General features: G+C 46.6%; 1 protein-coding gene across 4 annotated transcripts in view; it reads right to left on the reverse strand.

Annotated features, from left to right (window-relative positions):
* FECH (ferrochelatase) overlaps positions 1-16,092 on the reverse strand; it is a 33,344-nt gene extending 17,252 nt beyond the window's left edge. The window contains exons 1-4 of one of the 4 annotated variants that reach the window (XM_046025252.1): positions 15,850-16,092; positions 10,900-11,026; positions 6,455-6,574; positions 4,731-4,879 (exon numbers count right to left, since the gene is read on the reverse strand). In XM_046025252.1, coding sequence (XP_045881208.1) covers positions 4,731-4,879; positions 6,455-6,574; positions 10,900-11,026; positions 15,850-15,916 — 463 coding nt within the window. In that variant the 5' untranslated portion in view covers positions 15,917-16,092. Of the gene's footprint in view, positions 1-4,730; positions 4,880-6,454; positions 6,575-10,899; positions 11,117-15,667; positions 15,808-15,849 lie in introns of those variants that run through there. The other 3 variants (XM_046025254.1, XM_046025253.1, XM_046025255.1) reach the window with 3 other exon arrangements.
* Between the last annotated feature and the right edge of the window lie 5,771 nt (positions 16,093-21,863).

Raw genomic sequence — 21,863 nt, forward strand, 5'->3', positions numbered from 1 at the left:
CAATGGGCAGTCAGGGATACATGTTCCCAAGGACAGGAGTGGACGACAGAAAGGAGAGAGAAGCTGTATGTGCATGGGAAGGACTGGCTGCTCTGATAGCCTCTGGCTAGGGACCGCAAAAAGAGGAAGGAAAGGGTCTAAGGGGAATCCTTTTCAGCAGTCTGTCCCTTCTAGGCTACCAATTTTATGTTCTCTTCTGTAAAATGATGAATGGCAGCTAAAATACACCAGAATGCCTGATGCTGTAAGCGAAGTCCAAATGACTAACTGACTGGCTGAAGATGACAATGTGGTTCATCCGAAAACCGCCAGCTACCACGCTACCAAGCCTCCCTGTCTGAGGAGCTCTGGGGGACCTAAGCTGAGACTGAAGTGGCATTTGCCTTCTAATCTATTCTGAGACAATCCTATGACTAGATTGCTAGGGTAAGAGCCTCCAATACTACCAGCCAACAAGCTTCCGGCATTTTCCTTCCACCTGGGAAAAGCTGCAGCCTAAATGCCTAGGGCCAGGGAGTTCCTCCAATACTACCAGCCAACAAGCTTCCGGCATTTTCCTTCCACCTGGGAAAAGCTGCAGCCTAAATGCCTAGGGCCAGGGTGTTCCTCCAATACTGCAGGCAAGAGAGGCGGAGTGAGCGGCGCGCAGATAAACGCAGGGTGGCGACCTCACCTGGAAGGGAGGGAGGGTAAAATATTCTGCAAGAAACAGATAAGACTTGCTAGACTGTTTCCGTTAAAGATGGCCTGCAGAGTACTACTGGAGAAGAGCAATGTGCTCCCTCTCTCTCTGACTGGACCGAGCCTCAGGAAACATGTTTCCCCGAAGGCCACTCCCCGGTCTCTCCTAGTCTACCCTTGGAGCCACCAACCACCCGGAAGTCTTTGGTGACATGTGACCAGGAAAAGAAAAAAAAAAAAAGAAAGAAAGAAAGAAAGAAAGAACTGATTGAATTTTTGAGCCATGAAACTTCATTCCTTTCCAGCCCACAGATCAAATGTCTGATTTGTACATGACTCTTTGAGAGAAAGGTGTGAAATAGCATGATGCTTTTTGAGTTGTATCATGTCATGAGCCCTAGGCCAACAATGAATCATAATAAAGGCTCACATGTACTGAATTTTTACCACGTACCATGCACCAGGCTGATGCCTTTCATGATTATCTTGTGTAATATTCACAATGATTCTAGGAATTGGGTTCTGTGATCACCCCCACTTTCGAGATGAGGTTTAGTGGGATAAGTCATCTGGCTGAAGTCCTACAAGCAGGCCCAGGGAAGCCAGCTCCATCTGAAGAAAACCCATGCTCCTCCCCACCATTCATCCTGTAAAGAACTACTCACTTATTCTACGGAGCAGCGCATACTTACAGCTGCCTGAGAAGCAGTCACAGTCTACATAACCAAACTATCTACATAACCAAGCTATCATTTATCGTATATATCTGAGATTTAGACTTTCATGAAATGATTACACTTCTCATCTATTTCCTTCTGTATTCCCTCAATTCCTGTAATGCGGTGTAATCACATGAAACCAATTCCAAGTTATATTCCCTCATTAAACTGACCATAGGACTTAACAGTCAATTCTACACAAAGCCAGAGCAAGCTGAGATCTCTACACCAGCTACTAAGCAATAACTACTTCCCTAAGAAAAAAGAGAGTTTGAAACATTTCTACCTGCTCGTAATCATCACACTGTTTTGCCTAAAGAGCACTTTCTCCCAATAGAAATAAACAAATGACATAGTTTAAAAGTATACTTTATGGTTTTGTGTGAAAGTATGAGAAGGGAAGAGGAAGGAGAAAGAGAGGAAAGGCGGGAAGGACAGAGAAAGCAGGAAGGAAAATCCACACGAATGGGGTGAGGGACCTGGGTCTTCAGCGCTGGCTCAGGCCCATTCTGTGAAGCCTTAGACAGCAGGACAAGGAACCTCTTTCTAGGTAATCTGGGTAGGCCCCTGGCAGAGCCACAGAGCCACACCTGATAATCCTGGTCTTCAGCACAAATCTTCCCCAAAGCAGTTTCCAAACCTTGAGACTATTCCATTTTTCCTCCTTCTGCATTCAGTGTGATCACTGGTCCACCTGTTTTGTGTAGCATTTCTCCGGTTAATCTTAAAAGATTTTCTCTCTGCCCCTTAAGCAGACTAGGCTGCAGCTCCAGCTGCAGGGTCTCCCTGGACTGGAAGCTTCTCGTAAGTAGAAACCATGTTTTTTTGACTTTGAAAAGCAGTATCGAACAGTGCAGGGCACTCGGGGCACCACGGATGAATGAACGGATGGCCAGTCTTGGGCCTCATCGAGCATCTCTACCACAGCCCCAGGGTGGGTCTGCCAAAACTGCTAGTGGCCATCTACCGTGCAGGAGAGAGCAATTAATTCAACTGCCCGCTCCGAGGGTCCCAAGTATGGGCCACAGAGAACAGTGGTAGGTCAAAAGGTCATCAGCACCAAAGCCCTCCCAGGACCAGGCCCTGGACAAGGTTCTCAGATCCAGAGAAACTAAAAGCAGCCTGAGACAACTCCCTGCCTTGGTGACAATGACCAGGTCACTGAGCTCCATGAAGGTAAGGGTGTGACGTACTCACTACTTCATCCCTTACCACTTATACCGTACCTGAGTGTGGTCAGTGCTTAACAAACACCTGGCAGCTGGCTGGATTTAAGAATGGATGGAAGTGGGAATTACCGCGTGAAAAAAGCAGCTAATTCCCAGTGAATGGAGCGAGAAAGGAGGAAAGATGACTTCTTGTCACATTAGTAATGACTGAGGGACGGGAGAGGCAAGCCACTGAGTGTACACCCTAAACTTATCTCCAAAGTTACAAGAAAGAATAATAGACTTTACTTTTTCAGATAAGTCTCTGTAAGATGGAATGCTTAATAATCGATCTTTCAAAAATCACAGTTCTGACTATGAAAATATAATGGAGACATTGCTATTCTTTGGCCCCTAGCAAAGCAGGGAATAATCCTAGAATCTAGATGGTGTAACTTCCTTTGTACTAAATGGCCACAGATTAAAATAATCAGATGTTTGATAGTAAGTGATTTACATCTAGTTCATTCCACAGGACTCTTTCCAGGCCAAGCCAGGAGGCTGAGTCCATGGCTGGCCGGTCTGATCTGGACAACCCAGCAGCCCCACCTAGGGAGAAGAGACGCGAAAGGTGCCCTCCACCTGGGTTTTTCCACGGTGGACAGCTCTGCCGGGTCCTTGGTGGTGATGAGTACTACACCACTACACCAACAGACAGAAACGGCATCTCGCCCCCTCTTTTTTCCACTGAAGACAGCACAGCAACTGAAGGTCTGATTCACACTAAACCATTTGTGGTGATAAACTGTTTAGGACCAGGGGGCTTGTTCTCTATCAGGTAGGTGTGAGTAGGGCACAGCCAAGCTCCCCTCATCTAATGTTTTCAAGACACATTGTGGTGCGAGTGGCTGAACTGCGTAGGAAATGCCCTTGAGCCACCAGAGAAAGCAGGAGGCACACCCGATGCTCAGAAGCGTGACTGAACAATTTTCCAAGTGAGATGAGCTGAGCTAGAGCCTTTGTCCCTGTGTGTGACGGGAAATGGTGGCTTCTGAGAGCAGCTTGAGATGACACTCAGTGCTGTTCTCTCAGAGCAAAGTGAAATGCTTTGGGTCCCGCCTGGAGGGGTGGCGGTCCTCGAGGCTCCTCACTGTGCCATACTCCTGTCCTGATTCTGAAGCCCCAAAATGCACCTGTAATTCATGTATTTCATGCACCTTACACGCACATCTCTTGGTTTAACGTTTCTCATTTTGGTCCACGTCTGCAACAGATGCTGTCTTAGTATCAGCAGGCAGAGTTTCTTGTCTCGATATACATAAGAACGATGGTGGGACGCCTGGGTGGCTCAGTTGGTTAAGCGGCTGCCTTCGGCTCAGGTCATGATCCCAGCGTCCTGGGATCGAGTCCCATATCGGGCTCCTTGCTCGGCAGGGAGCCTGCTTCTCCCTCTGCCTCTGCCTACCTCTCTGCCTACTTGTGTTCTTTCTCTCTCTGTCTCTCTCTCTCTGACAAATAAATAAATAAAATCTTTAAAAAAAAAAAAAGAAGAATGATGGTGGGTCCACCAACGTGCAATGGGTCTTGAGTACAGCTAAATGCAGCACTTACAATTCTTTTCGTGCAGTTAAGGCTTCATTCTGCACATTCTTCTTCCACATAAGAGGTTCTCAGAGGACAGTTACTGGCTGCATGCAGTCCTCCAGCGCCTCATGCTAGCCAGTATCGCTGAGTGCCGAGAGCAGCTGCTGAAAGTTGCTTACGGTCTCACGGCTGCTCCGAAAGCTAGAGAATTCTGCTCTGTTTATCTAACTAGCTTTCTGCACAGAAAGGAAAGGAACTAACAGCAGCCCTGTTCCATTTCCCAAAGATTTCTTTCCGGGGCAATGAGATCTGCATCTTTTCTTCGTGGTATGTGGCCTCTTTCTTACGATCTAGCTCAACTTAACCCACACCTCAAACCTCCTTTTGAAACTAATGTTCCAAATCTTTAGCTCTTTCCCCTGCAACCTAAGGAAGTAACAGGCTACATGGCCCACAATGAAGGATAATGCCTGGAGGACAGAGTTAAGGGACCATGCATCACACAGGAACCCCCTAGAACTGCACCCACCACCCAGTCGTGTTCAGGACTTCAGATCTGATTTGCAAGAACAAGCCTAGTGAGACGGAGATTAAGTACCTGTGTGTGGGGACAACTCATCCAGCAGCTTCACCATGCCTTCTCCCTGCGTGGAGGTCCACATCTTGATGGGAGACCCGCCTCCAATCCTGCGGTACTGCTCCTGAATTTTGGGGGTTCGGCGTTTGGCGATGATTGGCGCCAGCTTGCTAAATCATTTAACAGGTAGGTAAGTGGGTCTTATTCCACCTGAGCAACCTCAGAAACTACTCAATAGAAAAGATAAGCAAAATTATAAGAAGAGCCTAAATATATCAAGCCTTTAGAAACAGAAGACTTGAGTGACGGGGCGCCTGGGTGGCTCAGTGGGTTAAAGCCTCTGCCTTCAGCTCAGGTCATGATCTCAAGGTCCTGGGATCGAGTCCCTGCTGAGCAGAGAGCCTGTTTCCTCCTCTCTCTCTGCCTGCCTCTCTGCCGACTTGTGATCTGTCTGTCAAATAAATAAATAAAAGCTTTAAAAAAAAAAAAAAAGAAGAAGACTTGAGTGACAACAGCCAGCTCTACTGGCCCTGAGTAGGCAGCAAACTAAACGCCCTCGGAGGGGCGGCCACCTCTGCCCCACGTGACATTCTAGCGACACAGTCTGAAGAAGCAGGACACTCAACACTGAAGCACAGACCCTAGATGCACGCGAGCCACTGTCTTAGCAATGTCTGATCCTACACCTGTAGGAAGTGGGATATAGAAGACATTAGGAAGCATATATTCCTCTTGCTTTAAGAAAATGCATACTAATCATAGATACATTTACATCTGTGAGCAAAGATGTAGGCAAACCACACGAATGTTCATTTTGACACGTAAACAACATAAATGCCCACCATGAGCCACACGTTAAATAAATTAAGGTATGACTCAACGCAATTCTATATAGTCGTGGAAAAAAAAATAATAAACCAGATCTATGTAATCTGTTCTGGAACAATCTCCAAGATACATTAAATTTAAAGAAAAAAATAACATCAAAGTGTTAAATAACGTACATAAGTACATTCACATTTGTGCTGGACAGAACAGGGAGGATATACAAGTGCATGTAAACCTATATATCTATATAAATAAAGATACGTATATGCTTGCGTATGCACAAACTAGTTCTAAATGTAACCAGAAAGACATCTGTACAGTTACAGATTCCTCTATTTCTGGTTACATCTCTAACCTCCCAGTGGGTAACTGGAAGGCTGGAATCCCAAGGAAAGGGATACTTGCTTTTTACTGTGAACGTTGTTCTGCTATTTGCATTTTTTATCATATGCATGTATACATTTTTTTTTACAAAAACCTATTTTAAAAGAGAAGGGAATAAATAAACAGGGAGGGAAAGATGAAAGGGGAGAGCCACAGTCCATAGTCACAGTATGAACGAGTACTCATCCTTGCTTCCCTGAGTATGAATCAGCCATGGAGTGTCAAGCACAAATATCTCTGTAACAGTCTTTAAAGGGACATCAGCTGTGACAAGACAACTGCAACTTCCAGAGCACTGGGGAAGAAAGGGCTCAAGGGGAATTCCACCCCCCACCCTTGCTTTCTCTCTCCGCTGCAATTCTTGCAGTACCATATCCCTCTTATACCTAATGGAAAACAGTGCTGCTGCTCTAGCCACTACCAGATATGTATTAAAACCATTTATGTTTTTTAAACTAAAGAACCAAGGTACACGTAAGGCAAGAGGCGTTGCACAAGTCAGGAGGAAGCACAGGTGCGTAGACCTATCTTACTCTTGGATAGGAAGCGTCATGAGGTCTCGGTCCAAGAAGAGCCTCAGAAGGAAGTCGTGAACATCCCCCAGCGTTTCAGGGCCTCCCATGTTTAGCATCAATATTCCAGTTTTCGGCTTCCTACAGAAACAGAATGCAACGGTTGATTTGTTTCCCCTAAGGTACAATCTTGGTTCCGTAGCAAATTCACATCCAACCTGTTCAAAGCAAAGGTACAGAGCTACAGAGCTACGCATCCCACGGCTATACCTATCTGGGAACGCACGAGGCCTCCGGTTCCACACGGACCCAGCTTTGACTTTAACCTCGGTCTCCTAGCTCCCTCCACGATGCTGGACTCTCTGGGCTTGAAACGTTGATCCACTAAATGGTCAGCCCTGAACAAAGATCCCATGCCCTAGGGACCGAGAGCCAAGGTATAAATCTAAACTGTCCCGTGGTTGGAGCAACTGTTCATGCGAATAGCTCACGAATACACAAATAACTTGGTCTCCCCGAACATCGGTTTCCTCATCTATAAGATAGAGAGTCCACCAACTATCTCAAATGCTGTCTGGAGAACTAAATAGATAGTGTACTTAATTTGCATGATCTGGAACATAGAAGTTCTATTATACACAGAGAAGCCATGGGTTTCCTAGAAGTTTAAACCTCCACAGTATAATACCAGCCCATCTCTAATTCTTTATCTGCTCCCTTCTTCTTAATTACTAAAGTATTACTGACAAGTTATTTCTTGCTACTCTGCTGCCTTCTCGAGAGCTTGCCTTTACGCCTTCTTCGTGTCTCCTGCTACAATAAAGTACACACACTTCTCACGTTGCACTCACCTCTCCACCCTTCATCTACAGCCACTGCTTAGCGGATTCCTACAAGAAATCGCTCTACCTTATTCAAATAGTTCCCAGTCTAAAGAACCAAGCACCGAATAAGCCAGAAGAAGCAAAAAAAGAAAATCAAACAGTTTGGGGGAAGTTAAATAAACAAAAGGACTATGCAAACTCCAAACCTCTAAATTCCAGAGCCACTCTGGAGCCCGCACAGACTAAACGGAGCCAGGCCAAAATGAGTTCCCCATCCCTAAACCCCTTCAGGGTGCAAGATGGAGCCAGACTGGGACCAAGGGCTTCCTGCATGCTTCCGGTAGCCGCCAGCAGCCCAAGACTGCCTTCGGCTCGGGTCATGGTCTCGGGGTCCTGGGATCGAGTCCTGCATCGGGCTCTCTGCTTGGCGGGGAGCCTGCTTCCCTCTCACTCTCTCTGCCTGCCTCTCTGCCTATTGTGATGTCTCTCTGTCAAATAAATAAATAAAATCTTTAAAAAAAAAAAAAAAAGACTGGAGACTTGGAACTGAGGTCATAGCCAGAGACGAGAGGCCGGAGAACTGGAGGCCTGCGTGGCCCCGTGAGTGTAGCCCCGTGACAGCAGTGAAAGAGCCTGCTGTGGCGACACTAAAGGACAAGTGTTTCTTTCATTCACGTGCTTTTTTTTTTTGCATTTGTAAAAATTTATATATGATTTACATGCCATAACATCTGACACTTTAAACTACAATCCAGTGGTTTCTAATATATGCACCAAGTTATGCAACCATTACAACTATCTAATTCCTAAACATTTTCGTTACCCTGAAAGAATATCTGCGCCCCCCAACCTAGAGACATTCCCCATTCTTCCTCCTGTTCATTCTTGGCAACCACTGATCTGCTTTCTGGGTCTATGGATCTGCTTATTGATAGAAATAGAATCACATAGGGGCACCTGGGTGGCTCGGGGGGTTAAGCCTCTCCCTTCAGCTTGGGTCATGATCTCAGGGTTTTGGGATCGAGTCCCACTTCGGGCTCTCTGCTCAGCGGGGAGCCTGCTTCCCCCTCTCTCTGCCCACTTGTGATCTCCGTCAAATAAATAAATAAAATCTTTTTAAAAAGATTAAAAAAAAAAGAAATAGAATCACATAATATGTGACCCTTTGTGTCTGGTTTCTTTCCCTTAGCATACAATTTTCAAGGTTCAGCCATGTCACAGGATGATTATCAGTACTTCTTTCTTTTTTCTGGCTGAAGTAGTCTCCATTCACTCTTGATAAAGCAGCTGAGAAACCACCAGACTGTAGTTTATGTCAAACACTACTGTTACAAATGCGGACGGGTCCCACTTTCTAACCCTCCTCCATCAAGACCACCTCAAACTACCGCAGTGGCTGAGCTGGCCCTGCCGAGATGGCTCATTTGGAGGACCAGTCCTAATGTGTTCTAAAAAGTCAACAAGATCATGAGCACATTTTTATTGCAATTTTAAAGAAACACTAACGTGGTGATAATGTGAGGCAGGACAGTGTGTCAAATGCATACAGGTGGAAACTGTTGGCTTGAGCAAACAGAAATGAGGCAGGAATCTGAATTTCTCAGCCTAAGTTTCCAAAATAAGAACCAATTCCTGGAGTAAGGGCAGTATTGCATTCCAGCGATGTCAGGGATCTTCCCATTTAGGATGAACTAGGTCCACTTGTCACAGTACTGTCTTGGGCCAGCCTTTCTCTTCCTCGGCACTCCTGGCATTCTGGGCTGGACGATCCCTGGCCGTGGAGGGCTGTGCTGCATGTTGCAGGGTTTCGGTAGCATCCTGGCCTCTCTTCACTGGATGGCAACCACACAAACCCCACCCGAGTTGTGACCACCGAAAATGTCTCCATACATTGCCAAATACGCCTGGGGAGTGGGAGGGAAGAGCTCCCCGCTCCCTCTGCTGAGAACCACTAGAGGTTAGAGGAAGGGGGTTTACTCTCTTTTTTACTAAACCAAGCAACTATTTTGGAAAGTGGTCATTGTCCTACCACTTTTCCACCTCCTCTGTCCAAAAGTCCTATCAATGAATTAACAAGCTGGTATTTAGTTTTCTTTTCCTGATACCTGAAAATTCCAAATTCATTATATTGTGAAGCTGTAATACTCCTTTAATCTTTCTTTTTAGACCACCAGTGTTCTGGGATCCTGTGTCTCACCCTCAAAATCTGTGACTCACAATAAATTAAGCGCTTTTTCCCATGGATTGCTGCCAGTTAACAGATTACTGGTTAAGAAACCCCAAGCTAAGAGACTTACCTAAGCCACAGAGGGTATCAATGTGCAAACGAGATTTGGAACTGTTTTCCATCTATAACACCTGAGCTCAGAACAAGAGTGGCTTTGAATTGGATGTTACTCTGCTCTGCAAACCCGTGTTTTGTAAACCACGATGAGCTTACACATGAAAGAGATGCACACGATTTGAAAATACCTAAATACACACGCACTTAATTCAAAACTGTGTTGTGCATGACGAATGGCGCATTAGCGGTCCTAGTCCAACACCCTCTATGCGAGAATGTGAAGTGCAAAGCTTTAGCCATGGTCTGTCTCTCCTCCCCTCCAGACACAGCCCATCTGACACCAAGCTCTGAATGTCAGGTTCCCTTTGTTTGAATGTAAAAGTATAAATAGCGTAACATATTTAAAACTTCTCCCTCGAAAAGATTTCAACACTTTGCCTATGGCTCTATCCCCACCAAACCTCAGTTTCCTCAGTGTTCAATCAACGTACCCAGAATCACACAATGAAAAATAACACACACAAAATAAGACTATTCATTTTCACGGCTGTATTGCTTTCACGGAACATCCGGTCTAGAAGAAAGGTCAGGAAGTTACTAGCTCACGGCAACTTTCCTTCTTTCACCCTGCTGGGGCTGGAGTGTGTGTTTCTGTGAATTTATCTAAATGATTGCCTTTTAGAGTCTTGGGCTGCCTCTGTACCAAGGAAGACTCGGGCACAGCTGTGGCTGCTGTTATGGAAGAGGACACCCAACAACAACGCCATGCCCGCTGACGTCCACCAGCAAACAGCAGGCCCTTTCTTCCTTTAATAAATCGCAAATCATATTATTTCATTTCTACTTATGTTCACTGTGTTAACAGTGAAAAATAATGGGCAGAGTTTACTATATAAACTCTTGACGGATGAGTTCTTCTTTATCCTATACAGGACAGACATTTCATAGGGGTAATTATGTTAGGTTTGTAAATACACTTCCAGCACACATATAATTTGTGTTACATGATGTATTCCAGAACTAAATTCCTACATGATTTGCAGACTGTACTGAGCTATGTGTCCTTTAACAAAAGCCCATGGGATTTTCATTTGTCAAGCATACCTCAATAAAGCTGGGAAAAAATTTTTAATAAAAAATTTTAAAAATCTGTTAAAAATTTCAAAAAAAATTTAAAACCTTAGGGGTGTGTGAGTGTTTGTGTGTGAGAGAGAGATCTGTAGTTTTCCTGCTATTGAAAGGAAGCCAAGACTCTAACATCCCACTCTTACATACTGGCATGCCCCAGCAGCTTTCTCCTCAGGCAGCTTGCATCCACAAACAGAAATTCTTATTAGTACCGCAAGTTAGAGTCCTACCTCTTCCCCGGTTGCACCTGTGGTTTTGGGCTTCTGGCCCGTTGGGCTGTTTCTGCGGTAGCTGTCGCTGTGGCTCCCACGGACTGGCACCTCCATGGCTGGCAGGTCCTCGAGCCGCCACGCACCACTGTGACAAAGTTAAAGCAGCAGCATGAAATCTAGCGGGGAAGTAACTCCTTTGGAAAAGGTCCTCAGAGCAGCAGTCCTGGACTTAAAACTTAAAGAAAGTTTAAAAAAAAACCTGTGATGTAGCACAAGTTTTCCCGGCGTTTCTCTGCACATAGGTCAAGGCAGTTAAAAATCCCTCTGACGAGGTGGGGTGGCGCCCCCTAGGGCAGCGTATCAAGACTTGCAGGGAGCCTTTTTAGAAACACACCTCCTCACTCAGCCTCGGCAAATTCTGACTCGATTGCTGCACATTTCTGGAAGTTACTGGCAGCAGCATGCTGCTGATACGAAAGTAAGAAGCTTGCAGGACAGGCTAAGAGCCATTGATTGAAGGGAGTGGCCATCAAGCCAGTTTTCCACTGTTAGTTGCACAGACCTCATCGGCCTATAAGCCTTCTCCCTTAAAGCATCAGTGCTAGGGACCCAGGGTGGCTCCGTCAATTAAGTGTCTGCCTTTGGCTCAGGTTGTGGTCCACTGTCCTGGGATCAAGTCCTGCATAGGGCTCCCCTCCCTCTGTCTGCCATTCCCCCAGCTTGTTTCTCTCTCTCCCTGTGTACACACTCTCTCTCTCTGACAAATAAATTTTAAATCTTAAAAAAAGAAAGAAAGAAAAAAAGCATCAGTGCTGAGAACCCTAGCATTGCCCTTGGGCCCTGACAAGGGTACTTTAGTGGGCCCGTTCTGGCCCTCCTCCTGCTGAAGCCCCCCGCAACAGGGTATGCGGTCTGCACAGCCAAGGATTCATGGACCCCAGAGTCCATGGCCCACATTCCTGACCAGGCTCCCAGGACCCAGAACCCCAGAATTCCCTGTCCCCAGAGCCCCACACCCAGCGCCAGGGTCTGCACAGGCCTCCTTCCTAGATCTCGCCTCCTGAGGGCTGGTTGCGCCGTCAGTGCAAGCAATTCTTGACCTGAGGGAAGCTATGGGCAGAGACAAGAACAGAGCTCGAACACACAGACTGGAGTGTCCGCCCGGGCATATGCACAGGACAGAGCCGGCAGTAGAAAGAGAAGCAGGGAAGCCTACAGGCCAGAGGCAGCTCTCCACAAGGCAGCGACATTTCTGTAGGCACTCTGGAGAGTTCAACAGTGCACCCTTCCAGGACGCGACGAAGGCCTAGTTGCCAGTGGTGGAGAAGAGAACATATCTCACAGCTTGTTAGCTGGCTATCCCACATATGATATGTGGGTCTCCATCTCCCCTCTTGTCCCGGCCCCACAAGAGTTAGGTGTGGGCCTGGAGAAGCCACCTGAACTGAGGAGTCCGTGGGCCCTATTTAGCTGTAGCTGGAAGAATCTTCGTCCTTAAACGACCACAGTGAAATTAAACTGAAGCTCTACAGTAGGTCCTCCAGATGGCAATGTGGGACAGTGGTTACTGCGGTGCCCCACCCTGTACACAGGACCTCTCCCTTCTCTGCTCTCAAACCAGCTGGTCTGAAATCAGCTGAGATCAGTCGCCTTCTACCCTCCTCCTACTTATGAGTCAGAAGAGACCGGGTAAGGAACTCCGGCTGTGGGCCAGCAGATCTGACTGCACCCAGCTCTGCTACTTACTACTAATGTACTGGGGCCAGGCTACACTCTTTCTGAGCCTTCGTTTCCCCAGGAAAATGTCAACAGCTTGCTACCAGGATCCTTGTGATGATTACAGCCAAGGACACCCATGGCACACTCCTCACAGCGCCTGCTGTAGATGATCAGTGCTCGCATTAGCTCCATTTGCAAGAGCATAGGGAATACACCTGCTGGTTTTTTTTCACCTACCCTGTCTATAAGATATAGGAGAATGGTATCTCCAGGCCCTTTAGATTTCCAACTATCCATATTGTGCACATTCCCAACAGAGCCAATTACGTGAGCTTGTGCTGAACAGTCCTTATTAACTCAAAGTGAAAGTGCAAGAGATTGACATAAAGAAGTTCAATTCTGCTCAAATGAAGTCTCAAACCAACTCACATCTCCTTATTTTAGACAAGTTTAATTCTGAACTGCATGAGATTTAACCAGGTTCTCAATCATGTCACAATGTCTGTGATTCCTTATATGAATGAGATTATACTGGGTTCCATTGGGTATCGGAATAGAATTTGGGCATTACATGATTTGACTGCTGGTAATAAGATTTCCCCCTGTGAATCTTAAAAAGGGAGTGGCAGAAGGGAATGAGGGTGAGACTAGAATCGTCAACTAGTACATTAGGACTTCCTCGGACAGTCTGGGAGCCGGGACCTTTTCAAGCTGCTGATCTGTTTCCATGCCCTACACTTACAGAATCCGCTATGGTTGAACAAATTCTCAGCACAATGCTGCTAATAATGGGTCCTCTGTGCTCAGGACTTAGGGTTAATATACCCACCTCTCAAGAACTTCTTCTCTAATGATCTGAAGATCTAATGATCTGAAGATTTCAGAGAAACAAAGAGTAGTCTCCGACCATTTAGTATACCTGTAGCTAAAGTTGTTTAATTATTCAAACGAAGGATCAACTGAGACTCCTAAATATATACTCAGCTCACAGCTTAAGAGAAATCCAAAGCAGAGACAGCATGGTGTGGCACAGAGTGTCCGTTTCCAGAGCCAGAGAGATCTTGTAAAAACCCCTGATAGTACCGAACAGGCTGTGTGGCAGTACTTGGGCAACTCAAAGAACTACGCCAAGCCTCACTTTTCTCATCTGTAAAACGGCGATAAAGCTAACCCTGCAGGACTGTTGTGAAGATTAGGAAAAAATTTTTAAATCTACGTCCAGCCCTAACAACAGGACCAGGCACACCACATGTGGTTAAATGAGAAGAATACTCAGTAACAGGGACTTGCCCACTTATGAACTAAGACCAGGTATTCTAACCCTTCTTATGACATGAACTGCCAGTCCACCTGTGGAAGGCCTACAAAACCATGAAAGCTATAAAATTAAGAAAATGCAGAAGAGAACAGAAAGAAAGCAAAACTTTCTAACTCCTGGACAAACCCAAAAGGTAAAGCATTCAAAAGTTTATCTGTGACTTAAGTTCATGGCTATCAACTGGTTCTCCAAAACCAAATTATTTAATATTTTGGATGCTTAGGGTTGGGCAAGGGGAGGGTATAAAGGCACACAAGCACTTAAATACATAACGGAGCCTTTTCCTACCACATAAGGGATGAGGCTTATTTCAAAAGGTACTTACAAAAATAGGTACCATTTTGAAAATCAGCAGAAATAATGTACTATATGGTGACTATTAATAAACACTTGGAGAGGGGAGGCTTTCAAAAAAGAATTATTTTCTGGTATGGCACCAAAATGTTCTAGTGTCCCTAATTTATTTTTTTTTAAAGATTTTATTTATGTATTTGAGAGAGAGAGAGATCACAAGTAGGAAGAGAGAGAGGGGGAAGCAGGCTCCCTGCTGAGCAGAGAGCCCAATGCCGGGCTCTGTCCCAGGACCCTGAGATCATGACCTGAGCCGAAAGCAGAGGCTTTAACCCACTGAGCCACCCAGGTGCAACAAGTGTCCCTAATTTAAACACTAGTGCTCTTTTTTTTATTATTATTCCAGAAAATTTTTTCTAATCATGAAAGACATAGATGCTTAATGTGGAAAATTTGGAAAGAAAAGACAAAAAGAAAAAACGATAACTCATTAACCTACCCACTTTCTAATATAAAAATATATATAGTATGCACAGTATGTGGCCCACCCCAGGGAAGTTCCTACTGATTCTGTAATATGCTAAAAACATAGTATAAGACTTTGCTTTACACTTTCACCTTCAGAATTTGTTTTCAGAAATACTACTCAATTTTTTTTCCAACTCGATAATACTGATTCCCTCATTTCAACAAGATGATTAAGGTATTATAACTACATCTTAAAATCAGAGTCCATAATTCAATTGACTTCAAATCCACTTTTGTTATGGTCTCTGAATCCTTCCACTTAGTTACTTATAATCTGAACAACAAATCATTTAAAGTTTCTCATACTGTTCTATGACCTCAAATGTAGAACCTATCAGATTTTCCACAGAAAGGGCGGAAGAAAGAAAACACTAATTCAGTCCACGTTTCAGACCTATTACTGGCACTGCCCTTCCTCTTCTTAAAAGATAATGCCTTTTGCTCCCAGTACCCTTACGGACCTGACCCTCAGTATAAACTGGGTCCTACCCATCTTTCCACAAAGGCACCTGGAATAAGATGATGGAAATTCAAAGTGGATTCTCTCCATTCCTTCTCAGTGGGCACCAGACTGGTGAACTGGGAAACTGCTTAGAAAAAATAAGGCAGGTCCATGCCCAGTCACCATTCAGCAGCAGTGGGTAGGCTGCGACCTCCATCACCCGGGAGGGAACTCCAGGACCCATGTCCGCGGTGATGACCATGATGCCTTAGTTATCATCCTCCCTGGCAGGTCCTTAACACACCCTCCCTTCCCTAACGTTCCCAACAACCCCCTGAAGCTCACTACTGATTTTACAGGTAAGAACTAAGGCGCTGACAAATTCCCGCACTGCTCGAGGCCACCCAGCAGACCCGCGGTGCTCCCGGACCCCTCCCGGCAGCGCCCCGGGACCCCTCCCGGCAGCGCCCCGCTGATGACCCACGTACCAGCTCTCGCCCTCCCAGAGGGCCACCCCTTTCCGGTCCCACCTCCACAGCGCCCCTCGCCCCGTCGCGCGGAGCTTCCTGCGCCGCTCCCGGAAGCCTCCAGGCCCGGGGTCCCCGGCGCCGGCTGCCCCCGCCGTCTCAGGGACGCTCGCGGCGGCTGCGGCTGCGACAGCCTCACTTACGCCGGTCGCGGAGCAGGGCGCCCGCAGCTCGCACGGCCGCAGCCATGTTTGTGCCTCCTGAAAGCATTCCCGGGGCAGCCTCGCCCGGAACCCGGGTTCCTCCCGCGGTGGCGCGATCGGGTGCCGGGCCCCCAGGCGCCGAGCTGCTGTCACCGCCACCCCCAGGCCTTATCTCGCGTCGTTGCCCCCCTGAGCCCTCACGGCGCGCCTGCTCATTCGCCGCGGGCCGCACCCGGCCGGGGCCTCAGGGGCGGGGCCAAGGAAGACACGCCCCTCGCGGGAGCCGGCCACGGGACGGTCCGGGGGGTAAAACCGGCCCCGAGCTGCCTCAGTGGCTGCGCCCCACCACCGGGCTGTTCCCGGTACTGGAGCCCGGATCACCCTGAACGAATGCCCTGGTGGCCTCTGCCAATTCGGCCAATTCAGGAACCACAGCCACAACTCAGCAAAGGACTTTGCAGACATTTCCAACACTTTTCCCGAGATGCCGAGATTGCTTGTGCCTCAGTTCTCCAGTCGGCTTGCCTTGCCTTGTAACCGCTCATTGTGCAGACCCAGTTCCGTTATGCGTGGTTTGCAGAGTAGGGAAAGGAATTGTTTTACGAGACACTCATGAATGACATATTACTCGATTTCTCTGTAGCGTCTCTATGTAGCAGAGTTTGACAGGTGGGACCAGAAAGCAAACACTATACTGCTAACAGGAGGAAACGGGAACCTAGGAAAGGGAGGGCCAGTCCAGCAAACGCGTTTCTGGGAAGGATGGCGTGCTGGAGTTTGTGGGTATATGTGCGCACCCTTGCAAGGTAGCTCTCGGGCCCCAATCCAGCACTCGCGACAGGCCCCTCTCTCATTTCTAGCCATTCCTGCATTCCCACGCTTCCACCTGCCCACCCTGCCCACTGTTCTGTGCATCTCGGAGTACAAGACCAACCTTGGAGCAGAAAGGTCTCAGACGTTATTCATCCGTTGAACAAGTATTGACCACCTACTGCGTGCACTGGAAGACAGCAGTGAACAGACCAGACAAGTGTCTTATGTGGGGGTTAAGGGAGAGACAAAATAATGAGAATATGTATTATTTGAAGTGATGATTAGTGTTAGAAAGAAGAAGGAAGCAACGTGAGGGAGATGGGGGAAAGGGAGGCTAATGCAATTTGATGTAGATGGGTCAAGGGATGCCTAGGTGGCTCAGTCAGTTGAGTGTCTGCCTTTAGCTCAGGTCATGATCCCAGAGTCCTGGGATCAAGCCCTGTGTAGGGCTCACTACTCAGCAAGGAGCCAGTTTCTCCTTCTGCCTGCCGCTGCCCCTGCTTGCGCTCTCTCTCTCTGACAAATAAATAAATAAAATATTTTTTAAAAATGAAATAGATGGGTCAGAGAAATTCTCACTGACATCTGGACAAAGGCCGGAAGGAAGTAAGGGGGCAAGATTCGTGTAACATTCCAGGAAGATGGAGTCCAGATTGAGTTAAAATCACCTATCTGGGGCTCCTGGGTGGCTCACTGGGTTAAAGCCTCTGCCTTCAGCACAGGCTATGATCTCAGGGTCCTGGGATCGAGCCCCAAATGGGGCTCTCTGCTCAGCAGGGGGCCCGCTTCCCCCGCCTCTCTGCCTGCCTCTCTGCCTACTTGCGATCTCTGTCAAATAAATAAATAAAATATTTTTTTAAAAATCACCTATCTGTAGCATAAAATTAATGTTCCTGATTGAGTTAGTTTGTTATTAAAGTTGGCCCTCCTTCTGGTTATAAGCCAAATGTAAAATATCATATTAAATGGATTGTCCTTCATGTTACCTGCGTGATCTTCAGATCCAAGTAGGAGATGTTCCCTGAGAAATGAAGAGTAAACCTGCTCCAAGTTACAAACTGCTTTCCTATATATTTTGCTAACTCTCTACCCTCATACTTAAAATTATATTCATTTATTTTGCCCTTTAGATGTGATCTTTATAATGTACTTTTCTACCTGAAGCTTAAACCCATTTCTTTTAAGGAAGCTGCACAAAAAAAGCTCTACATTTTGAACTTCTATTCTGGACAAAGTGCAGACAGGTCCAGAGAACTAGGAAAGACTGAGGGTTTTAGATGTTTGAAACGCATGGGCTCTTCTCAGCTACTCTGGAAGGTTCTGGATAAGTCACCCCTCCTTCCCAGGGCTGTGCCCCTTCTGCTAGGTAGAGATAACAGGGGTCTTCTGGCCCCTCCTAGGGAAATGCCGATGATTAGTGACAATGCACAAAGGTGCCAAATCCACATAATCAACAACTGTGACAGGATCTGACCGGAGAGGAGAAAGGAACTAGCAACACATGCTTTATTAAATATATCAGCATAATAACATTATAAAAACTGAATTGGCACCGTTTCATGTATTTTATTTACATCTTTTATTTTCATTTGTACTAACTTGAAAAAGACTCATTCAAAATCCCTCATGTATAAAACCTCCCTGATCCGCATATTAAGACTCATAGATCAAAATATAAAAATAAAGACTCAAAGGTCATAGATGGAAACAGAACTTCATTATTTCTCCAGAACAGACAGTATCATAAAAATTATTATTTCTAGGGCGCCTGGGTGGCTCAGTGGGTTAAGCCGCTGCCTTCGGCTCAGGTCATGATCTCAGGGTCCTGGGATCGAGTCCTGCATCGGGCTCTCTGCTCAGCGGCGAGCCTGCTTCCCTCTCTCTCTGCCTGCCTCTCTGTCTACTTGTGATCTCTCTCTGTCAAATAAATAAATTTAAAAAAAATTTAAAAAAAATATTATTTCTAATCTATGGCTTATTTCTTACAAACATCGAATATAATAGCTTTCCAACAAGTAAATTTTTATGTTTTTATGAAAGCAAATAAAATGCGTTTTATACAGGTCCTTTTCAAAACTGATTCAAAAACACAGCCCTTAACCCAGAAATTGTGAATTCTAAAGATGGATTGATTGATTTGAGAGGGAGAGAGAGAGAGACGCAAGGAGGAGGAGGGAGCAGAGGGAGAAGGAAAGAGAATCTCAAACAGACTCCAAGCTGAGCATGGGGCCTGACTCGGGGGTGGATCTCATGCCCCTGACCGTGACCTGAGGTAAAAACCAAGAGGTAGATGCCTAACTGACTGCGCCACCCTGGTGACCCAGAAATTGTGAATTCTAAATGTGGGTTTGCTAAGAAAACCAGAAAAGACCTTAAAAGGCCAAAGAAATTTATAAAAGTGCATGACATTTACGTGTGTGTGTGTGTGTGTGCATATGTACATAGAAATGCATTTTTTCCTGGCTTACACATTTGTAACAAAGGTATATACCACTTCCCTTAGCAAACAGAAGGCCAAAGACACAGTCTCTGCGCCAACTTGATAAGCCGCACCCCCATCACAGGGGAGAAGGTTTGTCTGAGCCCGGGTGACTTAATTAGTGAAGAAAGCACTCTCCTGTCACAGACAACACTCTGAGTTCAGCCTTTGGTCCTAAATGAAATGAACTTGTTGGTTTCAGCTCAGTGCTTCAGGGAAGGGCAGGGGGATCACCTAATTCATTATTTGTCATGATTGGCACCTCTGAGCTACACACACTAAATTTAGATTACTCAATTCTGTCTCCTTAATCAGAAAAGCAACAGGGCAGGAAGAGGCGGTGTGTGGTACAAGAGAAACAGTGGCAGGGCGAGGCAGGCAAACGGTGAGCTATAACGATCACTCGAGACATCAGATCAATGGTCCCCACAATTGCTTTATAGCAAAGAGGTGAGGACCCAGTCTGGGCCAATGTGCCGTGCATTTTGAATTCCTCTCTCTCTCTCTCTCTCTTTTTTTTTAAGATTTTATTTATTTGACAGGCAGCAAGAGAGGGAACACAAGCAGGGGGAGTGGGAGAGGGAGAAGCTGGCTCCCCACTGAGTAGGGAGCCCAATGTGGGGCTCGATCCCAGGACACTGGGATCATGACCTGAGCCGAAGGCAGACACTTAATGACTGAGCCACCCAGGTGCCCCTGAATTCCTCTCTTCACCACACACTCAGAGCCTTAAGCCCACAAGTGATGATGGGTTTGTTAGTCCGTCTGTATTCATTCCTGAGAGTCCATGATAAGCAGGGAGTACAGATGGACTAACAAACCCACCTGTACTCTCTCACCATGGCGCTGGGGAGGGGAAGGGTTAAGAGTTAAGGTCAGGGGCAAGCTGGAAAGTTCTCAGGCCTTGGACCTTGGTCTGTAATGGATTGGTGATAGTTATGACAGTCGGTGTTCGGGGCCGTGCCCTGAGGAAAACAGTTGAGCAAACACGTTCAGGCTACAGAGTGTGCGACTGGCGCGCGGGGAAAACAGGCAGGAGACGGTGCTGGCGCTGTTTTGTTTGCTTTCAAGCACAGACCTAGAAGGATTGGGGGAGAAGGGAAAGGGAATCATGGCAACAGGATTTTGGAAGCTGGAGGGCAGGTGGATACCTGGTTAGTGATTTAACAGACCCAAGAGAACCGACTCCTTCGCTGGCCGTTATCCTAAGACAAGAACCTCAGAGGTTTACATGACAGAACCCCTAGGCGGTTCAGGGTTGGTAGTACCAGGCACCTCTGGAAGTGGGGGTGACGAGAGAGATTCCAGAACGAGATGGACTGAAAGGGGGACAAAGAAGTCCGGTGGCCCAGGTCCCCCTGCAGCAGCAGCCAACTGACCCCACGCACCCAGCGGCTGGCTGGGGGTCATGTTGCTGGGGAGGCCACACCTGGCTCTGACCTGATGCCAGATGCAGCGCAGAGCAGGTGCACGTCTCCTCCCCACACACCCGAGCATCTGCATCCCTCCTGGGAATTCTCTGCAGGTAACTAAGCACTGCCCGACAACCGAGGAGAGACTCTGACAGAAGAAAGAGAGACCCAGCCAAGTAGAAGAAAACCATATGGAAGAACAGGGAAGACTCACAAAGAAAACCTGGAAGAGAAAGACCATAAAGATGGAACGTTTTGAGGCCAGAATAAGAATTTTTAAAAAATTTTCTTCCCCCTTTATTTTGCTAAGAGATGAAAAACCCAATACAAGAATTGGGGGAAAGTAACTCCCAGAAAATAGAAAGAAAAAAAAAAAGACAAAAGAACATTTCAAAGGCCTAATATCTGAAGGCACTGGTTGGGTGGCACAGTCAAGTCAAGCATCCGTCTCTCGGTTTCCGCTCAGGTCCTAATTTCAGGGTCAAGAGATCGAGCCCTGTGTTCGGCTCAGCATGGAGTCTACTTGGGCTTCTCTCCCCCTCTGCTTCTGCCCCTCCCACCCGTGCTCTCTCACTCTCTCCAATAAATAAAATCTTTATAAGTAAATAAATAAATGGCTTAATACCTGACTAGTAACAGGTTTAGAGAGAACGCGAAACAGGAAAAAGACTTCCATGAATGAAACAATTTTAGAAACTTTGGTCACAACTCAAGGGCATGATTTCCTGGATGTGAGGGTCCTGTCAACCACCCCGTGAGATGGATGCAAATTTCCAAGAAATAGCGTCATGAAATTTCAGAAGAGTGGGGACAAGTTTCCGAAATAGGTCATATGTCAAGGACCAGGTATGAGAATGCTTAGGGACTCTCAGTAGCAACACGGGAAGCCAGGACTTCGAAATCCTGGGGGGAAAGTGCTTGCTAGCCCACATTTTCCTATGGAGACGATGATTCAAGCGGGAAGATAGATGAACAACATATTTAGATATGCAAGTGTCTCAGTGAATTTCCTTTCCCCACACCCTTGGCTCAGTGAACTACTGGAGGATATGCACCACCAAACCAAGGAAGTGAACCAAGGGGGGAAACATGGTACATAGGAAATGAGATGTCCGATATAGAAATAGGGTGTCCGATACAGAAAGGCAAGGGGATAGTGAAAGATAACCCCAAGATACCTGTGCCAAGAACAGAGGGTGGCTCGTTCAGACTAAAGCAGACGGAGGCTCCGGAAGCTTCTGTGGAAAGATGTAACTATGGCTACCCGGTGTTCATCACTGATCATCACATTAGTAATGAACCATGAGATA

The sequence above is a fragment of the Meles meles genome, chromosome 12 (assembly GCF_922984935.1).
Source record: "Meles meles chromosome 12, mMelMel3.1 paternal haplotype, whole genome shotgun sequence".
Lineage (NCBI taxonomy): Eukaryota > Metazoa > Chordata > Mammalia > Carnivora > Mustelidae > Meles > Meles meles.